The sequence below is a fragment of the Emys orbicularis genome, chromosome 1 (genome assembly GCF_028017835.1).
Source record: "Emys orbicularis isolate rEmyOrb1 chromosome 1, rEmyOrb1.hap1, whole genome shotgun sequence".
NCBI lineage: Eukaryota > Metazoa > Chordata > Testudines > Emydidae > Emys > Emys orbicularis.
In genome coordinates, this window is record NC_088683.1 from 353,033,953 (window position 1) to 353,058,850 (window position 24,898).

General features: G+C 43.2%; 1 protein-coding gene across 4 annotated transcripts in view; it reads left to right on the forward strand.

Moving 5' to 3' along the window:
• The window catches only part of TENM4 (teneurin transmembrane protein 4), a 427,958-nt gene that overhangs the window by 223,761 nt on the left and 179,299 nt on the right, over positions 1 to 24,898 (forward strand). For 3 of the 4 annotated variants that reach the window (XM_065406816.1, XM_065406800.1, XM_065406809.1), the window contains 3 exons: positions 669 to 839; positions 6,175 to 6,389; positions 7,792 to 8,002. In XM_065406816.1, the coding sequence (XP_065262888.1) occupies positions 669 to 839; positions 6,175 to 6,389; positions 7,792 to 8,002 (597 nt within the window). Of the gene's footprint in view, positions 1 to 668; positions 840 to 6,171; positions 6,390 to 7,791; positions 8,003 to 24,898 lie in introns of all 4 variants that reach the window. The other variant, XM_065406791.1, reaches the window with a different exon arrangement.

Sequence of the window (24,898 nt, forward strand, 5' to 3'; positions counted from 1 at the left end):
TTGGTGTTACTCACTTTTAAACCCCCAGGATGATTAGCAGAAAGCTGGAATTGTACCAGCAAGAGCTCGGTCACATGAATTTGCACTCAATCCACATACAACTAAGACCGTAACAATAACAGAATGAATTATATGTGGCAGACCTCTAAACCACGTACTCAGTCCTTACTCAGGCAAAATTCCCACTGTCTCTCCCTGTATAAGGACTGGATAAAAAAATGATTAAGGGCCTGGACAATAGCTTGTGAATACAACAATGCACAGCAAAGGCTCAGTTTCTCTGGATTTATTGGTGCATATAACATTGACTTCTTCTTCAGTGTTATCTCTAAAACTGCTCACTGAATTTTCATCCCAACTTCAGGTGTATTCTGAGACCTGGGGTCCAATTATCATCTCACACTGGCATAAATCAGGAGCAATTCCATTGAAGTAAACAGTGCTAGACTAGTGTGAAACTAGTGTGAGAGGGGAACCAGGCCAAAGAAATTATCATATTCTTGATGGTATTGCAGAACCAGTGTGGGCTGTCAAATAACATAAATCCCATGCTTTTCTTTTTAGCAGTGATTAGTATAAAGCAGTAGGGTGAGAGTCTACTAAGTGCCCCTGCCGTTATGAAGCTCTCCCCAGCAGAAAAAGATGACTTTTCTCATTGCTCACTACAGCCATGCACCTGTTTGGCCTAAACTGGCACCTGCAGCCGATGGAAGGGCAGATGTATGAGATCACAGAAGACACAGCCAGCAGTTGGCCAGTGCCAACGGACGTCTCCTTATATCCCTCGGGGGGCACAGGGTTAGAGTTACCTGACAGGAAAGGAAAAGGATCCAGTGAAGGTATGGTTGGTGTGTTTCCATGTTGTGAGTCCTCTGTGTCTGCCTCTAAACTCCAGCCATCCAGTCTCATACTCCATCACCCCCATACCGCCTTTCCTGCAGCACCATAGTCTGGTGCTTTTCCAGTCTTTCATGTCTAGAACTAGTTGTCAGTCACGTTTCCACATGTTTCCAAATGTCACATCCTTTTAATGTCCATTAACATGGTGATAAGGTGTATGTCCTCAAGCAAACCTACAAGGCCATTCACAAGGAGGGGATATTGGCACCACATCTCGTATGGGTACAGTATTCCACCACAAAAGCCCTGCTTCATGTCATCTATGAGCTATATTCCTGAGAAATCATGCTCATGTCTTAAGAACTAAAGTGATGCCTTGAGTATTGTCACTGTGCTTTCTCTACAGCAATACAACAGTGCTTATCCTAGTATTTCTTTTGGCTACTAGATGGCATTGTTGTGAGTACCAAAATATTCGTTAAAAGTTGTTGGCATTGCAAGCTTTGGCATTATGAAGATGGCCATGTACCCTCAAGGACAGCCAGATGAAGGGCCTAATCCTGCAAAGTCTGCATGGTGCTGACCGCCTTCAATTCCCACTGAAGTTAGAGGCGCTGAGCCTGCTCAGAACCATGCAGAATCAGGGTCTAATTTCAAAAACAATACACTATTCCACAAGCAAGCAAGGGTTTTGCAACTTTAATTGTGTTTTCAGTGGAGACATCAGTGCCAGAAATACCTACGGGGCTGCAAAGCACAGGGTTGTCATCACTCTAAGATTCACGTAGGGGAGATGAAGAAATGAGGAATTCAGCTTTGAATTTAATAAAGCTCTTTATGCTGCACCATCTTTTCTTCGTATTTAAGTGACCATGAGATCAAAAATCGCTCATTCCAGTAGAATTATAGTTATTGGCTGCTTTTGGTGAAGTTATAGTTGGGGTGGGGAGAGAGGGTTGGATAAGAGGCAAGGAATGTGGGCCTGATCCAAAGCCCACTGAAATCGATGGAAGTCTTTCCACTGATTTCATTGAGCTTGGGATCAGGCCTTATATAAGTAAGCTTAATTTGGTGTCTGTTAATTACAGCATTTTTACTTAATGGGATTATCTGTCTTTATTAATGCAAACAAAGGCCATAGTTACATATTCCTTAAAAGCAACATAGTTGCTAATGACTGGTCAGTGTCAAATGAAATTATTACAATGTAAATCAATTAATCCAGAACTGTAGGAGCCTGGACAAAGCTTGCTAGACAATGTAGTAAACTACAAAATGTTTCTGCATTCAAAAAGGCCTCATGATGAACCTTATTTTTCTTTTGTCTTCTGTTTAAATTGCTATGTTTAAATCCCTATATATTGCATTTGATCTCTGCCTTCCCTATTCAAAGATCAAAATGAAAATAAAAATGATATATCTAATAATCAAGGGGCCAAATCAAAGGTCTTTCCTCAATTTTCTCTCAGTCCTTCTCAGACAAACCCCCCTCTGAAATCAAAAGGCGTTTTGTCTGAATAAGAGCGTGGATCTCTCTTTCTCTCTCTGTCTGTATATACATACATGCGTATGTATACGCTCACACAGTCTGTCAGCTTTTATGACCAACCCTCTTTGCACTGGGGAGCTTTACTTAGAGGGGGGTCTCTGGGGACTACTTTAGATAGAGAGCCTTGCAGAGCCTCAGCATGATCTTCTTGCATGTCTTGGGGAACCTGTGGCCATGTGGGCGTGATCTGCTCCTGATTAAAAATTAAATAAAGACCTTGGTATGTGTCTCTACAGGGGTGACTATGTCCACCACTGAAATGCAACTATCTCTGCAGGGTGGTAACATGGTAGCCAGTCTGTGCTTACACAACAGCTTTTCTAAATAAGAATGTGTGTCATTGGAATTATGATAATTGACTTAAAAGTATCCTCAAAGAGACTACCTTTCCTATGGTGGAATTGGCCGGTTGGGGCTCACATTTCCTTAGTGCTGAAATGAATTCGGTATTGCTAGCGGTAGGCAGTTACCAGCTCTAGTCTGCCTCCAGTCCAGCAAAGCACTTTAGCGTGTGCTTAAGTCCATCCCTATTCAGCAAATTTAAGCTTCTGCTTAAGTGCCATTGAAGTCAGTGATGTATAAGCATGTACAAAAGGCTTTGATGGATCAGGGTGCTTTACTGAATCAAAGCCTATATCAGAACTCAGATCAAACTCAGTTGGGCCCAAAAATGAAACAGTTCATTTTGATAACCGAATAAATTAGGAATAGTTGCTAAGGAAACTAAAGTGTTGCATGTGTAAGGTAATGTGTTGAAAGAGCAAAGTAATTGGCAGCACAATTAGGAATTCAGATCTGAAATTAATTTTGCTTCAAGTTAGTTAGACTAAGTTTCTGATTGGAAATTGTACTGAAATTGTATTCTTATTTGAGTTTCTTTCTGGATATCCAGTTCTCAGGGCCTGATCCTTTTCTGTTTGGAGCCATTGACAACTCCTGTTGATGTCAATGGGTGACATTTACTCCCGTGCAGAAAACCTTGCTCTGAACTTTTGCACTGGGGTAAATCTCACCCAATGGGGACATGAAGCAGCTGCTTTGACTAGCTCCAGAAAAAAAGTACATCAGACCTTTTCCTATATATTACTGACAGTCAAGAAAAGACATGTACCTTAAATCTTCACAATTATTTCTGTGGAATGGCCATTTTTGCCTCAAACACAGAACTGGTTTTGTTTTGTTTTTTTTCATTTGAGCAAGCACCGCTCACTGTACTACAAGGAATCCATCTTATACTCATTTTTTCTGAGGTATCTACTGCACAGAAGCATTTAGTATTTTAAACTCACCCTGCCTCATTTGTTCTGATGTAAGATCTTCATTAATGACCAATCAGAAAGCACACAGTGTGCTTTGACTTTCCATTTTAATTTCCATGTGTGTATCAAACACATCAGTAATAATCCCAGAAATGTATCTTTGATGTGGACCAGAACAAATAAAGTCTTTGCATCTTTTTATAGCTTCTCGCAGCTCTCTTTGCATCCCGTGGTGATAGAATAGGAAGTTTTGAAACAGAGCCTTACACACACAAGCTGTCTGTCTTAAGACTGACATTATCCTGAAAAAATGACTTTTAGGATTCACGCAAATTCTAATAATCCAATTTACAAAATAAAACTCATGGAATTAAACTAATTTGATCTCAGTTATACTATTCTATGCTATTGGCAGTGTTACAAATGGTTTAATTATAATTTCCTGTTCCCCTGTTTATTTTTGTTCATATTAATCTTGATTTTTAAACACGGATAAATAAGGAGTCTAGACTTTTCCCTGTTCCTTCGAATGCAAAGGACAAGACTAAATTAGGCTTTGATAATAATAGCAGATCCATGTTTCTGTGAATGTGGTTTTATTCCTTTGTTGGTGTTTTCAAAATCAGACTTTTATTAATTAACTTTATGTAACACAGTGTTTCTGAAAAATAATAATGATAATGAGGCATATGTGTTCCATAAGATTCCAGTCCAACAAAGCCTTAAGTACATGCTTAACTTTAAGCAGGAGTAGTTTCATTCGGATTGAAAGTTAAGCATGTGCATAATAGCATTCCTGGATTAAAAAAAATTAAATGCAAACTCGTCTCCATAATAAAGATAGAAACAGCATTGGGTACTTTTTAATGTTAACATGAATTTTAACTTTTTTATCTATTTTTAATTAAGATGACATTTTAACAGTTTGAACCTGATGTTTCTGCTGCGGAGTTTACATTAGGATGATAATATATGGAGAAATTTAACATTTAAGTGGATTTTTATTATTTAAAACAACAAAATATTTTATTTAATGACTGCAGAATTTCCCTATCAACCACCAGTTCAGCATTAAATGTGCATTGTGAGGGTATTTGAGTCGAATTCGTAATGGGTAGGAGGACATTGTAGTGTCTTATTCCCCAAATGCAGAGTATATTAAAAAAAAAAAAAAGTTCCCACAAACGTGATTTTGGTACAAATGACTTTATATTCCTGAAAGATTCTTTCTCATTTTGTTGAATTATTTGATCTGTGAAACATACAGTAATGGGTTTTCATAGCAAAGAGATGAAATAGTAGGTTGATTTGAATATCTAAGGGTAATAAAGCCAGCCTATGATGGTCCACATGGTATTCTCCTGGCCGCTAATTGTTCCTATAAAAGCTGAAATCTGGGAGGTGATGCTAACATATACTTTTCAAATACAAGTGTGTTTAATTATAAAAGAAAGGCAGCCTCCTAAGCAATGACATTTTTCATCTTCATCTCTTTTCCTGTTTTGCTGTAATTTCAGGTGAGGCATCATGAGCCAATGATTAAAGCAAAGGCCTGGGAGTCAGCAGTCTGGGGTTTTATTTCCCTCTCGGACCCTAATTAACTGTGCTTCCCTTCGGTCCCCATTTTCCAAAGTGCCCCTAATTCTGGGAGCTTAAGTGTATGGATGCCCAACTTGAGATGCCCAGGGCCTGATATCCAGAGGTGCCGAGCACCTTGTTGACTTCATTTGGAAGTGTAGGTGCTCGGCACCTCTAGATATCAGCCCAAAGTGTTTCAAGGTGAGCACCCAAACTCAGTAGACTCTTTCAGAAACTGATGCCTTAATCTTTGTGTCTCAGTTTTCCCATCTGTAAAACAGGGATAATAACCATAACCCACTCCACAGAGTTATTTTGAAATCTAATAAAAACACCTTTGAGTTCTTAAATGGGAGACACTATAGAAGTGCAGCATATTATGTCCCCTGTCTTTGCTGTATGTCCCTCCTTCATTTAGGCATTTTGTAATGGGGATGCCATCCCAAGTGTTCCCACAATTGCCAACCATTAATTTAGCAGTGAATTTTACCATTAGTTTCCCCCTGCATAATTCACCATCACTTAAACAGATGTTCTTGACATACTCATCCAACTCCATGGTGCATGGGAAACTCACAATCACTACATTTTTTGATAATATAATAATTACTTTCTCCATAAATAACATAAATTAATGATGTGATGTGATGTAAGATGATTTATTTTTAACATTAAAATGTAGTTTAACAAGCTCTGTTGTTATGATTTAAGCAGAGGGCCATTTGGGAATCCATATTGCTCTTCCAAGATACATGTTTTCAGTAGAAAGATGGAGCGTAGCCAGGAGTAATCCTATCCATTTTTCTTTCATAGTCATAATTGATGCATAATGTATTCTGAAGAAGTTAGCACATTGGTAGATCAATGTCAGAGATACCAGTTTGATCAGATTACTTACAGGATGCTAGGCTAATCCAAGGGTTTTTTTTTGTTTCTATGTCTCAGCAGGAAAGCCCAGTAGTTTCTTTCCAGAGGACACTTTTATAGACTCTGGAGAAATTGATGTTGGACGACGAGCCACACAGAAGATTCCTCCTGGTATCTTTTGGAGATCTCAGGTGTTCATTGACCATCCAGTGCATCTGAAATTCAATGTGTCTTTAGGAAAGGCTGCTCTGGTTGGGATTTATGGCAGGAAAGGCCTTCCTCCTTCACATACCCAGGTAACAGGAGCACATTTCAACGAACCAACACTTACCTTAGAATTGATGTGCTTGTAGCTTGTACCTTGAAAAGGTAGATGGCCCCACTTTTTATTTCAGTTACCTATCTCAAGAATTCTGTGGGTTCATGGAAGATATTGAGATTCAAATATTCAAAAATGGATGCCAATGTGACAACTGCAAAATATGCATTCACCAACATGAAGCACCAATTCAGATCCTGAATAAGGATGATTTCCCGGGTTGGAGACGTAGACAGATAATGTTATACACCAAATATACAATTTTATTTGCACAAGTGCTGATTGCATGTGTCCCAAAGTACTTGTATACACCCAAATCATGCATGGTGTGTGTTTATAGGCATGAAGCCCACTTTCATTATTAGCGCCTATTATCAGATGCTTCTGATTTGCCCATGAAACTTACTTTTTATGCTGAAATGTCCTATCCTAAAAGTGATTTTGGGAGGTATAGTTTGAAGATTATTTTCTGTGAGTTGTAAAAAAATGGTGAGTCTTTTTATTTTAGTTGTTAATACAAGTTGTAGATAACCTACATTGTTTGGATTTGACAAACTTGGAAAGCTTGTTTTGCTAAGAACATGGCTAAGAAATAAGGAGTGAAATCTTGGCCCCACTGAAGTCAGTGGAAAATCTCCCATTGACTTTAATAGGGCCAGGATTTTACCCAACGTCTATATAAAGAATGAAGCAAGGGGAAAAAATGCAAAAAACTAACTTTATGGTTAAGGTTCTATACTCACAAAAGTCAGGCGATTAAAAATTATTGTTACCGTATTAGATGCATTTAGACTTCATTGCCTATATATGTTAAGAAATTAAAGTTAATATCATATAAAGTATTTTTAAAAAATTGCATTTATACAGTATGGGCCAAGTTGAAAACAATGGCTGATTCAACAACATCAGAATTTAGCTTTACATGTGCAAGAGATGGTCTTGTACTTGAGGTGGGAATCTCAATTTTTTTCTTTTACATTTTTTTATTGGTTTTAAGGTTTTATGAATTAAAAAACATGTGTCTATAGTGTGTTGGAAGCATTAGAAGAGCTCCCACGAGTATGTGAGGAGCTGTGAGAGAAACAAGAGGAGAGGAATGGGTGGAGAGAGGAGACCAGAGAGAAGCAGATCAACAGATAGATAAGGAGATCTGGCAAACTACTGGGAACAGACACAATTCCAGTCATCTCCTTATAGGTTGAATCAGAACATGTCATGACTTACCAGAGGAAATATCATGTATGATGTTCCATAAGTGTGGGTGTCTTACGTTTAATGCAAAGCTCTTCTGCCCATCCTGAGATAGATCTGAACCAGGAAGCGTGATCATTTTCTGGCATCCTGAAGTATACAATGAACATCTTTCCTTTGTGTTTCAGTTTGACTTTGTTGAGCTCCTTGATGGGAGACGGCTACTTACCCAGGAGGTGAGGAGTCTGGAAGGACCTCAGCGGCAACCTAGAGGCTTTGTGCCAATGTCCAGCCATGAGACAGGGTTTATCCAGTATTTGGATACAGGAATATGGCATCTGGCCTTCTACAATGATGGGAAAGAGTCCGAGGTGGTTTCTTTTCTTACTACTACCATCGGTAAGGATTTACCATATTATTTTACCTAATCTATGTACCTTAAGGCTAGTTTCTCATATCCTTACTCACACTGAAGGCAGGTCTACACTACAGCCAGGATCGACGCTCTGAGATCGATCCACCCGCGGTCGATTTAGCGGGTCTAGTAAAGACCCATCAAATCGACTGCAGATTGCTCTCCAGTCGACCCTGTTCTCTACCCCCGACGAAAAGGTAAGGTGTAGATCCTGCGGTAACTCGACCTAAGGCACGTCAACTCCAGCTATGTTATTCACATAGCTGGAGTTGCGTAGCGTAGGTTGACTTACCACAGTAGTGTAGACATAGCTTCAGTAGCATCTTAGTCCTGGCCCATCTCATTGATTTTAATGAGACTACTCAGAGACTAAAGTACTATTCAGCATAAGTGAGGATATTTGGGCAATGATTGTTCCCTTGGGAACAAAACTGCACACAACATTAATGGTAAATACTGTAAGGATTAACATATCTAGGATGGCATGGATGGGGCATAACTGTATTAAAGCCCTATTTAAAAATTATGTTCTAGACAAGCTCCCTGCCACTGCAGATGAGACCAGAGTTATTGATTAAAGAGGTGGCCCCTCCTCCCTGATCCTTCTATTTGGGAATTTTGATTCTGTTTCTGTTGGGCCAAATATTTTTTTCTGGAGTGGAATTGAGCAGCTGTTCAACAGCACATAGCCAGCATCAAGCAGCAGTTTGGGACAGGAAGTGAGGAATACCGTATCTGATTGAAACTGCTGGCATCACATAATTACTCAAATTGGAGTTGGGGTAGGACACCAAAGTTAATAATAATTAATAAAGTTAATAATCTCTCACAGAAAGCACTATGGGAGGAGGGATAGCCCATTGTATGAATCTGTTTTATGCCTCATCTAAAAGAAAGAGGCTGAAATTTTCAAATGGATGGGAATTGGGTGTCCAAATCTCACCCAGGCTCTCCATCAGTAAAGCAATCAGTTAGCACCAGGCACTGAGTAACCACCACCTCTTCTCACAGCACCCTGGGATTCTTCTTCCAGCATATAAATATCACTCTGTATGACCTGTCCCAGGTCTATATCCCTCTGTTTACAATCAGTCCTTTACCAGAACCTATTTCTGACTCTGTCATGTTTAATTTTATATTTGACTGACCCACTGAGCAGGTTCATATCCCCATATCCATTTTATTGTAATTCAAATACTCCTCCATAAAACCAGCACTTAGCTTTCTTCTACCCACAATGATTGTTTAATGGACCTTTTTTCTTTACTGCATAAAGCAGGCTCATTCCAGTGTTGCCATTAATTCCTCTCCCCAAAGAGGCATTGGCATTGAGTCTCAGCTGTCTGCAGTAGCTACCTGAGAGCTATGGGTTGCAATTTGTCTTGGCAGGTTAATTAAAAGTTTAGGTCTTATTAAAGCAAAATCATTAAGGTCCAATATATAGTTTTACTTCTCAAGTTTATTTAGTATACCGCTACTGTAATATTGTGTTACAATGAAAACTTAGAACATAAGCAGGCCTTCGCTGTCAGAATTCAATGTATTCAAGGCTGTTCACAATTAAGCAACACCAGAAATAATTGCTCTTTAACTTATTAAATGGAAGATTTACTCTGCAATGTGGTTTTATTAGTTTGCTTAGTTTACTTTAGCAAATTATTGTAATTGAAACAAATTTTACCTTTATCTGACACCTCTCATCCAAAAGGATCCCCAAATGCTTTTCATATAGTGGGTTCCATTTAAAAAAGTTTCTTCTGTTCTGAAGGATTCTACCAGTTTGAGAGAGATTCCCCTGCAGATGGCATATGCCACTCAACCAGTAATAGCTCTCACAATGGAAGAGAATTCTAAAGCATAATCACTGTACTTTTCAAACTGATTGCAAAGTACAAGCTGGATTCAGGCTCTTCTCCCTGCATCAATACACTCACACGGTATAAGGGCAAGATACTGTGCTAATACACCCGTCAGGACTGGGTAAGGCTCCTTTAAGTGCTCTGCAGCTTCAGGGTGGCCTGGTCCTCTGTGGTTAAGCTCACCCGAGCGTGCACTGTGGTTAGCCACATAACATGAGGCGCAGGCTGTGATCTTGTTTTAGGCCACCTGTAAGGTGCCACCCACTACATTCCCCCATCCACCTTGAATTATTCTGCCCATTGCTGGCAGGAAGGCTCAAGGCTTTGCACTTCCAGCTCTGCCCTGCTTCCCCCATCCATCATGGCTAGCTTGTCTACATGGGTGCACTAGTCTGCACCAGAAGGGTGTAAATTCTAGGGTGCACTAGTGCGTTCTGCACTAACTGACCTGTGTGGACCCTGCTGGCATGCGCTAAAAGTTCCTTAGTGCAGGTTACATATATTGTTTGAAATGGGACTAAATTAACGCACACTTTCAGTATGCGCCAGCAGGGTCCATATGGGCCAGTTAGTGTGTGACACAGTCATGCACACTAGAATTTACACCCCCTGGTGCTGACCAATCCACCATGTAGACCAGCCCTACTAAGATGGTGCAGGCAGGATTTTGCGCTGTCTGAGGAATCTTTTCACCCACCAGTTGCCATATAATAATGCAAAGCCACAGTACATAGAAAGGACACAAATGACCTGCTTTGACACAGGATGTGAAAACCACTGTGTCAGATGAGTTTAGAGTCTGAATTTTAGATAAGCACGATGTGACTGCCTGACAGGAATTTGACCAGGATACCACAGCTAAGCTAACACCTTACAAAAAGAGAACTTTAATGGCCAGAAGCGGTCAGCGCCTTGCTTATATGGTCATTTTCAACAGCAGCCTTTAAAAATATCTGCTGGAGGTTTCCTGTGAAATCATTAAATAGGACACTATGTATAGGAGAATCTCAGACCCTTTTCAGTGTGTTCATGAGCTCTGACACGACACGATTGCTACCCTTTAAGTCCATAAATACTGTAGCATCTTGTGTTGCAATTTCTGTTGACACCATAGTAAAGAGGATGCAGCAACCTGACATTCCAGGTTTATGAACCTGGGTGTAAAATTCCAATGCCATATAAATATAGCAAGTCATATGTGATGAGCAGGTTACATTTATGTGCAGGGAGGGGAGGTTTGTGTTTGGGTGGCATTGAACTCTGATGGCTGTCATTTGATTTTATTTTTGTGAGAATGGCACATGGAAAAATCTCTGTTTGCTTATTGCAGAAATCCAAAGAAATAATAAATACAGGGAAGAAACATTTCAAACGTATAAGCATTATCAAGAAAGAGGCAGGATCTAGCAGTCTGAGCACAGGATTGGGAGCCATGACTCTCTATTTTTATCCAGGTGCTGACACTGACTCCCTTCAGGCTTGTGTATGTTGTTTAATCTCTCTGTGCTTCAGTTTCCTGCTCTGTAAAATGGAGATAATACTATCTATCTGGCCCACAGAGATGCTGTGAGAATGAATTGATTGAAGATGAAAAGTGCTATATACCTACTAATTGTTCACAATAACGAGTAACAGTTAATAACAACCGCAGAAGGCCAAATCCTGCAGCCTTTTCTTGGAAAAAACTCCCCTAACGTCAGTGCGAGTCCTGTTTGAGTATGTTACATGTTCCAGAAACAAACATTTTGGACGGATTCCGCTAAGTTTACCTTCTGCTTTGTAACTGCCCAAACCTTCAGTAAAATCAGTCAGCATAGGTCAGTTTCTCTATATTGCAACACTGACTGTAACTATTGTACACTACCTGTCTGGACTGATCATACTCTCCATTATTCATGTGAAAACAGGAGCAAAATGCAAGCAATCTGCATTCCCAGCTCGATGGCACATTTAATTTAGTAAAGCACGAGGCTGTGCCTAGTTAGAGTTTTGGAATCCTGCAAAGCTAGAAGGAAATCCACTCACTCAGTAGTATTGTCATTTGCTTTGATAGCACTTTCATCTTAGCCCGTTTCCTATAAGGAGGTAGATTTGCCTACCATAGAAACATCACAGCCAAAAGGATTGGACTTTGTCAACATCTTTTCCTATATATGCACCCTGGCATCACATGTAAACCGTGGGAGAATGCGGCATTATAATTCCCATCAAAACTCATGCTGATGCTAAATAATTGCAGTTTGGGGGAGGGGGGAAAAGATTATTGTGGCATAGTTTTCAGCTTTTAATAACCTTTTTTCATTTCGTTCCCCTAAATTACAGCACAAAACATCATAAAGGAATGGAGAATCAGTGTCTCTCAATAATGAATTAACCTTCTTGTAAATGACATTGGCAGCACGTTCTGAAATTTTTAATAGAAACACTTCTCTGAAAAGTGCCTTGTGGATTCACCTCTGCCTGACAGCAGTGATTTAGTCAGAGCAATCTGCTATAAGTGGAATAAAATAGGAGGCTAAGGGAGAACTGGAGTCAGCACTTCTGAGACAGAGATGTTGGCCAAAAATCTGTTCAGTGGAGGCAAGAAACATCTGAGAGCCTGAAATCAGCGTCTATGAAGTCAGAGAGGGAGCCTGTCAGCAGCTGTTCCCGCTGAGCCATAGCAGGCTGGGCTATGTAGGGCCATGGAAAAATCAAAAGGAAGAAAGCATTCAGCTATGCGCTAGAGAGGAAGAGAGAGAGAAAGCATGTGGGAGGAGAGGTTGTCTGTTTACCGGTGCAACTTCATACCCCAGCAAGCAAAAGGAAGTGCATGTAGAATGCCCATTATGGGATGTGAGGTTTTAGCTAGCTTTTAGCTTCGGCAAGAGGCATGATTTAAGATTAAGAAAAGTACTGTCATTCCTCCTGCCCCCTCCGCTGCCCATAAAGAAAACTGCCAGTGAGTGCTTTTCTCCATCAAAGTACAAAGAGACCTAGAGGTTGTATTTATAGAGCCCAGTAAGTGTGCACAGCACTTTACAGTACATATGAAAAGGCAGGCTCCTTCCTGCAGGAATCTAAAATATAACCAAGCCCAGTACATTCCCTGGGACAAGAGCTCAAATGCAAGAAGGTGTAGAGACATTGTCAGCCAGGAGATTGACATAGGAATACTTCACAATAGTAGAGTGTAGACTAGGAGAGAGAGGGTGCATGACTTGTCCTGGGTGCAGGAGGTGGCGCAAGAAATGATCTGAAGAGTTCTGACTTAACCCTGTCTGAAAATTTCTCTGCACAGATTTCGGTGTTTAGGTTGCTCCCAAGAAAGTCTAGTGGGAGTTTCTGTAACTCACACTTGTTTCAGTAGAGTCAGTGCCTATGTTCCACCGACTTAGCCACTTACAGAAACTTGGAATCCGTTAGAGGGTCTCACACCCTCTCTGTTGGTGTCTGAGAGAGTCTAAATGTACATGCTGAGGACCCAAAAGAAGGTACAAGCTAAAATAGGATGACATCTGCTTTAACTCACCCCTTCTTCCCGCTCCTCAAATTCTGAGTGACACTAACTTAGACTTCCTTACACATCGAGAGAATGGGTGTAAGTAGGTCTAAGGGAGCCTCGGTAGATGAGGATCTAGCTTACACCATCTGATCCATTCTTTCTGAGTTTGGCCCTGAGGCTCTCCTCCAGCAAAGCACTTTAGTGCATGCTTAAAGTTAAGGGCCCTTGAGTCTAAAGACATTGACTGGTTTCATCCACCTCACATTGCCTGGATGGGCCCAGCTATTCAGAAAAGCTATTTCCCTTTTATTTGCATGGTCAAACATAAGTGTCACTTTTCCTGAGTCACAGCAAGACTTCTGAGCATTTCTGCCTCATGGGGCCATTCTCTGGGCACGTAGCTAAGAATCCTTCACTTCCTAGGCTCAGAGACATTTCCGTCTGCTCAACCTGTACAGAAAAAAAATTGAAATTAAAGAAAAATGACGGGTGAGGAAAGTCACAACTTTACTTTTGCTAAACTATTAGTGGTACTTCGCATGGTCTGCAAATAGGTTTTGCCTTTAGCTCTGTGATTCCCCTTGCATGCCCTTGCTGACAGCTATTCCATTGGATGGCCTTTTTTGATTAGCCTCAAGCCTTCAGCGCCTTCTTCCTGATACTTCGGATTCCTCCTGTTCGGTTCAGATACCTCCCACACAGGTTCCTCACAGAGTTTTAAAGCCCTGTCAGATTATAGTTAGGAGCTCTGTTCAGTTAAAAGACCAAAAAAACCCACCTCTTTTTTGTTCTCTTGCTGCCCTGTGATCAATCCCCTTCTGTGAAATCACAGAATCTGCATCCTGGGTTACCCCTCAACACCTTTGTTACTTCCACCCACATGGCATCCTGTTACTCTTTGCACAAACCCAGAGTCATCCATTTGTTTAGGATTTTTCATGTGAATTCAGTGGTCATGAAAGATTGACAGCTGTGCACACTGAAATCTTACATTTATCCTGTTACTAACAGGTTCATAATAGGCAGCAGTATTGCAAGTGTCTCTGCTACTCCACCACTATGTCTTAAACTAAAGCAATTACCAGAAACATTTTCAGAAGCGTCTAAGTCCCATTTTCAAAAGTGACTTAGGCACTTAAGCCTAAATCTAATTGAAAGTCAATGGCACTTAGGCTTCTAGGTGCCTAAATCTCTTTTGAAAATAGGATTTAGGGCATGTCCTCACTAGAAACGTAAGTCAGCCTATTTTAGGTCGACTTACTTACTGCGGTGGTACATGTTCACACTACCCTTTTTCTGTCGGTGGTGCGCATCTTCACCAGGAGCACTTCCACCAACCAAAGAGGGGCAGTGTGGGGGCTGAGACCCTGGGCCATCAGCTCCATATACAGCTCCCTGCCTGGAGCCTGGCTGCCTCCCAGGCTCTCGGCTCCCCACCGCCGGGAGCCCAGCTGCCCCCTGGGCTCTCGGCTCCCTGACGCAGCTAGGCTCCTGGCTGTGAGCTCCATGCCCAGAGTCTGAGCAGCTCCCGGGAGCCTCAGTGCAGCCTCTGGGCTCCCCGCAGGGAGCAGAGAGCCTCCGGGAAGTACCAGGGTTCATGGAGAGCCACCCTGCTGTACCAGGGCTCCCCATGGGGAGCCGGGAGCCTCCAGGCAGCAGCCTGGCTGGGAGTGGGGAGCCCGGGGGCAGCCAGGCTCTAGCTGGAGCCCTCCACCTGCCCCGGTGACAGCCCAGCTTTCTTGCCAATTTAGTCATCAGTGCTGGAGCTGTGAAATTGACAAGAATGACATGTAAGTAACACAGTTCTACACAGACACTGCTTCGCCATAACTACACCGACATAAGCCACACGCCTCTCATGGAGATGGAGTTATGTCGGCGTAGTAGGGCACTTACATCGGCGGGAGCAAGGCTGTAGTGTGTACACTGACATAAATAGGTTGACATAAGCTGCCGTATGTTGACCTTACTGTGTCGTATAGACCAAGCCTTAGTTTCATAAGTTACTTAGGACTTTGAAATTGCAGCCTAGGCTGAAGCTCGGGCTCTGAAGCCTAAGGATGGGGAGTCAGCTTCAGAATTCAAGCTCCGGCCTGACTCGCAACTTCAAAGCACTGCCTACACAGCTATTTTTAGAGTGCTAGCATGAGCCTTGCTAACCCGGGTCTGTCAGCCTGGCCTGGGAGGCTTATTGCTGCGAGCTGTGTAGATGTACCCTGAGGCACTTTTGAAAAATTTACCCCACGGCTAGAGCTGAGAAGGCAACTTGCTCTTGGCACCTATTCAGTCCTTGCTGTCTTTGAAACATCACAACTGGTGCCAACTACAGTGGTGGTTTCTGTGAGGTAAATAACTATTCATGAAGAATTGGACTGACAGCCGTCATTAACACAGTCCACTGAGCAGCCCCTGATGGTACCCGCTTTTGGTCATTTCTAAACCAGGTTGAGTAAAAACTCTGGAACTAGACGCTTTCTGTCCCATTACCAACCCTCCTAACCTGTTAGCTCCTCAAGAGGCTTGTTTCTTTGTGAATATTGTTATCCATCTAGGTATTATTACTGTGTTTTAAACTGTAATGGATGAATTTCAAAAGGTTCACAATCCAGGTCTCAGATCAGCTGCTTATCCAATAATTACCCAGATCTCTTATCTCTGCAAAATTCAGCTTGAAGCCTTGCAAGAAAAGACTTTCCCACACCGTTATAGCACTTCCAGTTACCCCTGATGGGTCAAAAGTAGCTGCGGGGAAGGGGTGGAATTAAAATGTAGATCCTTTAAAAAAACCTTTGGTTTGGGTCTAGAAATGGAGTTTTGTTCAGGAGGGAAATGTGGGGAGGGGCTTGTATTTTTCACACTGGCTTGCGTTTCCTTAGTTGAAATCCTCAGTGAGGTTCTTGTATGTTACCCTCAGTAAATAAGTGCCTATGTGTCTATCCAGGTAATTATATGGCCTTCCTCACTGTAGCATCTGAGTACCTCCTGTGACTGCACCACAGCCACCATAACTCCCTAAATCCCCTCACTTGTGCCCCAGTCCTGCAGGGCTTCCAAAAACTTCCTAACTGTCAGGGTGGTTAAGCACTGGAATAAATTGCCTAGGGAGGTAGTGGAATCTCCATCATTGGGGATTTTTAAGAGCAGGTTGGACAAACACCTTTCAGGGATGGTCTAGATAATACTTAGTCCTGCTTTGAGTGCAGGGAACTGGACTAGATGGCCTCTCGAGGTCCCTTCCAGTTCTATGATTCTATGATTGCTGAGCATTCTGATTTCCCACTGAAGTGAGCTGAGGATGCTCAGCGTCTCCGAATATCAAAGCCCATCTCTCTAGTTGCCCCTGTGTTGCCTGTGATTTCCTGCAGACTTAATACTTCTCCAGATTTTGAAGTCCTTTTCGATTTCAGTCAGTGGCCAATTCCCATCCTGCCATTTGGCTAGTGTCACTGCCAGACAAACAACACGGAAAGCAGATCCCACACTGTTTCATTATTATTTCTGCCAGAGTTGTCATAGGACATGTGCGGCATTCTAGCTATACCGTGCAAATTGAAGTAGGCTGGCTGCGCTCTTGTCTAACACCTGTTCCGACGGTGCACCATTCTGTCTGCTAAATGGGGCTTTCTTAAACAGCTGGGGCCCAAGGTGCTTCCAAAAACCTGAAATCAGACCAGTCAGTCCAAATCTAGGTCTTACATAGGATGACCTTTTTTTCCTCTTTGCAAGTGTCCAAAAGAATTCTTGCATAACAACCCTCGCTCCCAACTGATGGTGTGCATAATGGTTATTTGCAGGATCTTTGAGTCAGAAACTTACGGCACCTCAAATAAAGGGGAAATCTGTGACACATCTCAAAGATAATTAAGTAGTAAGAAACTGTAAAGGGCAGACACGTGGCACTAACAGTTTTCTCAGCCTCTGTTTCTGCATACAGTGTGTCTCTTCCTTGATTCTCTGAGTGGAAAGGCTACGTTTCAAAGTAACTTTTGGGATTGTCCCACTCCGTGTAAAGCTAGATTAGCAGTAAACCACAGATGGAATAATTAATTCAGCATCCGCTCTCAGGACAATTTTTTTGGCATGAATTCCTCTTCAGAATAGTCCTTGTAATTTCAGAAGACACTGCAGGAATGAAAAATAAATGTTGGTTAATGCACAAGGAATGTTCTCTCTATTTTTGATTAGTAGTTTGCAAGAGAAAAAAAGAGTTGGTTTTTTTTAACGAGCTCTGCCTACATCTGTACTAACATGGGCTGGTATCCTTGAACTCCCTCAGTCACCCACTGCTTGTCAATGTGCTGTTTGCAGCAGACAAGTTCTCTTGATCTGATAGAGTTTGTACTAAAGGTTTATTGATTGGGGTAATTACCTCAGCTTTAGGGTCAAGAAAAGGTTTATTTAATTCTAAAGTTACTTTTTTTATTTTGTTATGTTTCTTAGAACAGTGGAATTCTGCTTTAATGACAAGGCTTCTAGTGTTATCTGAAGCCTTCTGGAGACATTTGCAAATCAAGGAAACTCCAGGACATATGGTTTTAGTTTTTGCACTTTTGTATATAGCTCTGTCTGTATGTCCCAGGCTGCAGGCTAATGTAAGCACAGCTTGTTTTATTCCTGTGTCATATTACAGTGCTGCTTGACTTTTAATTCCATTTATGCTCTAGCAGTAAAGAGCAAAAATACGGGTTCTGAGAGTTGCTTGTATATTTTGGCAAACAGAAGGAAAGCCCTCTTTGTGTTGGAACAACGGGCTTCTTATTGCTTAATTTTCAAATGTCTGTGCTTAAAGGGTACCCATAAAATATGTGCTTGGATGCACGAGCAGGTAATTGAGCACATCCGTCGGGTAGAAGCCAACAGAGGGTCAACTTCTCCCAACAGTTACCAGAGATTTCTCTTGTTCTTTGTAGAGGGGGAAATGGTCACCACACTGCTCCCTGCCCCTCTCATTCCCCCCACTGTGTGGTAACCGTTGGCCCATGGTGATGTTTTAACAATGACCACTTTTCTGCATGCACAAATGCATACGTAGTGAACTCATGACTCCTTTCTTTAATCCTTACGGCACTCTCTGCAAGGTAGATACAGTAAGTGGGGTCGAACCCATTTTATAGATGGGTAAACTGAGGCACAAGGTTAAATGATTTGCCCCAGTTCACGCAGCAAGCCACCTGGAGAGCCAGAAACAGAACAGACACCACCACCCCCATCCCGCTCTAAAAATGTAACCCATTAAATGTTTGCCATTCTGGGTACTGCATTCATAATGTATTAGCCCAAGTCTGTGTAAAGTGAAAATGAATTTATTTTTAATGTACCTAAAATGATAGCACTGCTTTATTTAATGACATTTATTTAACTGAATCAGTCCACAGTTGAGGGCGTGAGTGTGTGTGAGTGGGTGTGTGTTTTTCCTAGAATATGTACACACATTCACAATATCATTTCAAATGAGTCTCAAAGGCAGCTTTAGCCTTGCCCTAAGCTACAAGCACAGAAAATGTAACATACTGAACTTCCCATTTGCTAGTTTAAACCTTAAGGCTGAATAATTGTTGTTTCCTATATTAGTTTGCAACAATTTATATGAGTGAGAAGGGACAAAAAAATTTCAGTAGATTTATGCTTGCAATCCCTTAGGCAAAACAGGGATATGAGAATGTCATTTATTGGACCATAATTCAGATTTTGAAATATGCCATTTGCAAAAAGAAAGGAAGGAAAAGAAACATTCCCAAGGTATGGTCTAGAAAGAGCAGCAGGTCTCAAACTTTAGCAACCCGAGGACCCCCATTTTGATTTAAGCAACAGAGGGTCCTGTGGCACCTTTAAGACTAACAGAAGTATTGGAGCATAAGCTTTCGTGGGTGAATGCCCACTTCATCAGATGCAAGGGATTTTTAAATTTTGATTTAAAAATTTTCACAGACCCCCAAACCCCTCGCTTAGCCCCAGGCCCTGCCCCCACTCCACCCCTTCCTCCAAGGCCTCACCCACACCCCACGTCTTCCTGCCCCTGCTCCACCCCTGTCCCTCCTCTTCCCCTCCTCTTTCTGCTCCCTCCCTCAAGCATGCCCTATCCCCACTCCACCCCTCCCTTCCAGAGCCTCCTGCACGCCACTGAACAGCTGTTCCCTAGCATGCAGGAGGTACTGGGAGAGAGGGGGAGGAGTCGATCAACAGGGCCGGCGGCCCCGGACATGATTCCGCCCCATCCCCTGAGCGCGCCCGTCCCCGCTCCTCCCCCTCCCTCCCAGCACCTCCTGCATGCTGGGGATCAGTTGATCATCAGGACCCGCAGACCCCCCAGAGTGTCCATGGACCCCAGTTTGGTCTAGAGTACCATTGTCTTACATGCTAGTTGCAGAGGTGAATGTGGTACCCTCATTATACATAGGAACTGCACTTTAAAGATTCCCTCTCACCTAAGTAATGTGGGAACTGTATTCAAGTAAGTAGGCTTTATTACACCCCAGGAACTCCATTTGCTGAAAGTTCCTCCCAGCTAGCTTATGACATGTGTGATAAATGAGTAGGTAAGAGCGTCTGAGATAGATCAGAGATTTTGAAATGGTCCCATGCAATTCCTTAAGAACTGTAATTTGCTGTCCCTTCTGTGTCTTTCTTCAGTGTTCATGTGTGTCTTAAGGTATCAGAGTAGAAATTGTGTTTGTTGTACATCACTAAATAGCAGAGGCACATAGGGAGAGATTTTCCAAAAGCCTGCAATGCTGCCCTAACTCTGGTCCAGGTCAAGTCGATGGGAGTTTGACCATTGACTTCAATTAGAGCAGTATTACCAGTGACTTCAATGGAAGCAGAGTTAGGCCAATGCTCAGTGCTTTTGAAATCCCACCCATTGTGCTTCCAAGCAAACAGTGGCCTTCATCTACCAAGCATTCCTCGCTGGCAGGATTTCTCTTAAAAAGGAGAGTGATGAACAGGAGAGATAAGCATTCTCCCAAACCAAACCTTCCCCTCTTTCCAAAACCAGACTCAGATCAAACCTTCTTTAAGCTTCTGAAGTGATTGGGCTTCCCCCATCCCATTTCCAGATTCCAGCTGGGAATAGAACCAGAAGTTCTAAAAATATGTCACGAAAGGCTGTTTGTGCGGCTTTTCCAGCTGGTTTGGAACTAGATGTGCTGAAATACTGTGAAGAAGGTTGCTCTTCCACTTAGTGCTGAAATCTCACATGATGTGCTGGGGCCTTCGGTGGACTCAGACGGTCCAGGTAGTTTGGATAAGCAGTCCAAGCTTTTGGACGTTTGTCCAAACTGATCCCAGACTCCAAACTTTATGTACTTCACCATTCTGAGTTTGAAACAATCCAGACAGCAGAGTCACTGCTGCATTGAGCAGGAATGTGCTGTCAGTACGCTGATGGAAGTATGGGGTACCTGCCATTAAAAATGTGTTTCATTGGTTCCAGCAGAGAAGGAGTGCGGGGAGATCAAAATGAAATTGGATGGTGTGATTATGGTACTTCACATTGACTTCCTGGGGAAGCATTTTAAAGGAATGTCTTCCCAGTGCCCTTTTCCTAATGTAGCTTCCTGATACCTGCATGTGGAGGTTAGACCTCCAGTGGGATTTGAGAGTAAAAAGGGGGTTACATACATGGATCTTTAATTAAATCAGACCTCCCAACCTTCAGAAAAAAATCAAAATCTGGCAAACCATCAAGTGGCATTAGCAGTATCAGCATCAAACTAGGCGTCCTGCAGAAGAGGAAACTGAGAATGATCACTCAGAAATAATGACTGGGTTTCCATGATGCTGTCAAGACATTCACAATCCCAGCTGCCAGGTGTGGATGATTTGAACTAGAAAAGTAAAAGGATTCTAAAATACAGATGAAGCAGAAGAATTGAAATTTCTGCAGGTGCAGAGAGGAAGGAACCAATCCTTTCAGACTTCAAATTGGGAAGGAAAAGGAGGAGCAAGAGAATATTGGATCCAGCATGTCTGTATTTGCTTTAGTTATGGGGTCTTTTATTTACCCACAGTATCAAGTTTGAAATTTCCAGGTGTCTGAAACCTGTTTTATCTCCTCTCTCCTCCATGATCCTTTGTTAGCGTCATTATCAGAATGACTGTAGCAGCTGACAGTCCTTTCGATTTATAATTCCACCAGAATGAATTTCATTGAATAGCATTGTTTCCTTAGGGTATGTCTACACTGCCGCGCTAGTTCGGCGGCTGGGGATCGAAGTTCCGGGTTCGATTTATCGCGTCTGGTGTGGACGCGATAAATCGAACCAGGAAGTGCTCGCCGTCGACTGCGGTACTCCAGCTAGATGAGAGGAGTACCGCGGAGTCGACGGGGAGCCTGCCTGCCGCGTGTGGACCGCGTCTGAACCGCGGTAAGTTCGAAGTAAGGTATGTCGAATTCAGCTACGTTATTCACGTAGCTGAATTTGCGTACCTTACTTCGACTTGGGGGGTAAGTGTAGACCAAGCCTTAGAAAGCAAATGAACCCCCAAGAGGTCCCGATGTGCTGGACAGATGAAATTATGGGTTGTGTTCATTGAGGGTCAGAATCTTCTTCAGCTTTTACTGTCTTTTACTTCCCAAGGGCTGTTATAGTACTTGTTAAACAGGGAAAGCAGTGATGAGGCTTACTGTGGCTGAGAGCAATTATTGCAGTGAGAATATTGGTGTGAATATTCCCCTGGGCCAGAGCAAGGTCAGAGAGAAGGTGGCTTGCTGGGGCTGGCTGGGACCCGGGCAGCAACACAGAGTTGCTGAAACATAAAAATGACCACACAAACACACAGAGCACAGCGCTGTGCCAGGGCCTCTGGTGGGAGAGGAGGGCTGCAGAGACCCTCTATGTCAGTGTTACTCCACTGGAGAGTGTTTGGGGGGCGGTCCTTCTGCCTTGGCATCACTGGCATAAAAGAGTTCAAGGGGCAATGATGAACTGGGCCCACGGGTCTGACTCCCTGCTGCAGTCATTCACACTGGTGCAAAGCAGGGGTAAAACACAACCAGATCAGAATGGACATGTTTGCTGCTCCCTTTACTCAGGTTTAAAGGACTAGAGAGGGGGCAGGGCTTGTGGAGAGTCAGTCCTAATGGCTTCCTGCCTGGGCATAACTGGGTTTATTTACTTAACTTGTAAAAATCCATCTGCGGTAACCCTTGGGATCACGTACAGCTGGTTGGTTGGTTGGTTTAATGAAAGCATTCATGTTTGTAGCAAGATTGTTCAACAGGAATAGGATAGACAGGCCAAGCTTAACAATCACTTTAACATGGGAAAGGGGATTTAAAACATGAGCCGAGATGGGTTTTCCTGCAAGTTCTGTGCCGTGGTTTGGTTTTCTGTAAATGCTCTCTCCGCCCCCGGTTGGTTGGTTTTTGTTTGGCAGTCTTCTTAAGCATCTAGGGCCAGCACAAGCAAGGGTTAAGTGAACACCTTTTTCTTTGAAGGTGAGCAGGATGACATGGTAATTCACTCAGCCTGCTGGAAACCCTAGAGGCAAGCACAAGTCTTTGAGACCACTTCTTCTGGAGAGGCAGTGTGGACAACTAGTTAGAGCATAGGACATGGAATCAGGATTCCTAGTCTTGTACTGGCTTGCTGTGTGTCCGTAGGCTAATCATTTAACCTCCCTGGATATGTCTACACTGCAGCTGGGAGCGACGCTCCACGCAGGTAGACACATTCACACTTTTAGGGCTCAAACTAGCACACTAAAAATAGCAGTACGGACGTTATGGGACTGGCAGGGGCTTGGGCTAGACACCCCAGCTCAGACCCATCCTGGACTCGTCAATCTAGCAGAGAAAGGTATAAGACAGTCCAGTGGCTGGAAGTTGAACTAAGATAAATTCAGACTGGCAGTAAGTTGTACATTTTTAACAGTGAGGGTGATTAACCATTGGGACATTTTACCAAGTGTTGTGGTGGAATCTCCACCGCCAACAGCCTGGGTTCAAGCTTCGGTGGCCAGCGCAAGTCCCTGCAGGTACCCCAATGTCACACTGCTGTCTTTACTGTGCTAGTTTGAACCCCGCTAGCGCAAGTCTGTCCACCACACACAGGCGCCGGCTTCTAACTTTCCCCGGGGGTGCTCAACCCCTGCTCAGCCGCAGGCCCTGCTCCCACTCTACCCCTTCCCCCAAGCTCCAGCCCCGCTTCTTCTCGCTCCTGCCCCGCCTCTTCCCGCCCCCACTCTACCCCTTCTGCCAAGTTCCAGCCCCGCTTCTTCCTGCCCCTGCCCTGCCTCTTCCCGCCCCCACTCTACCCCTTCCCCCAAGCTCCAGCCCCGCTTCTTCCTGCCCCTGCCCCACCTCTTCCTGCCCCGTTCTGTCCCCTCCCCAAGCTCCAGCCCCGCTTCTTCCTGCCCCTGCCCCGCCTCTTCCTACCCCGTTCTGCCCCTCCCCAAGCACGCCCCGTCCCTACTTCTCCCCCCTCCCTCCCAGCACCTCCTGCACACCGCAGTAGGCAGGAGGCGCTGGGAGGGAGGGGGAGCAGTTGATCGACAGGGCAGCCGGCGGGTGGGAGGTGCTGGGGAGGGAGGAAGTGAGGGGAGGTTGGCTGCCGGTGGGTGCTAAGCACCCGCTAATTTTTTTCTGTGGGTGCTCCTGGGCTGGAGTACCCATGGAGTCGACGCCTATGCTACCACGGCTGGGCAGCTGCCACGTAGGCATACCTGCTGTGCCTTAATTTACCCAGCTGTACAAAAGTTTGATATTATTCACTGTATCTACTTCACAGGAGTTGGCACCAGGATTGATTCATTAAATCATGTTTGTTGTGGATAAGATTAAAGGTGTTAACAGTGCAAAGTGTTATTACTAGATATAACAAATGCTGGACAGCCCCAGCTCAAAAGCACAGTCTAGGGATGTTACCAAAAGAAATTGCTGGAGTATCTGCATTGAGTGGAATTTAATCAGTAGTTAGAAAACAGCCCTGGTACTTATTAACTCCTAGGAAAGCGACTACTTTCCGTTGCCTGCTGGATAACTAGTGTTTCTTTGCCAGTAGATAATTCCCTCTAACTGCCTAGGGAGCGATGATGCTTGGTGGCTATCATAGCTATAAAATATTTAACTTTAACATGTAATTGCGTTACTGCAGCCTCTAATAGGATTTGGTGTCAGCTAGATGTCTGCCTTGGCCTCTGGCCCAAAGATATAGACCCGAGTTATTAAGCTGAATAAATAAATAAGCAAGATATACAGTTATAGTAGCAATACTGCTGACCAACGAGCACGGTAATTATCTGAAAGAAAAATCTATCCAGAGTCTAGCAATTTGTCCATCTCTTTAATATATTTATTGTATTTCATCCGAATAAAGGTAATTCACATAGGTAATTGTAGGCCAGAGTGATAGATGTTTATAGAGCTCACCACAATACATTTGACCTTTGCACATCTCTTTGTCAGAAGCAAAGTGATCCACTGAACAGACCACCAGCCTGGGAGCTAGCAAACATCAGCTCAGTTCCTGCCTCTGTCACACTTTTTTAATGTTAAAAGCAACAGAGGGTCCTGTGGCACCTTTAAGACTAACAGA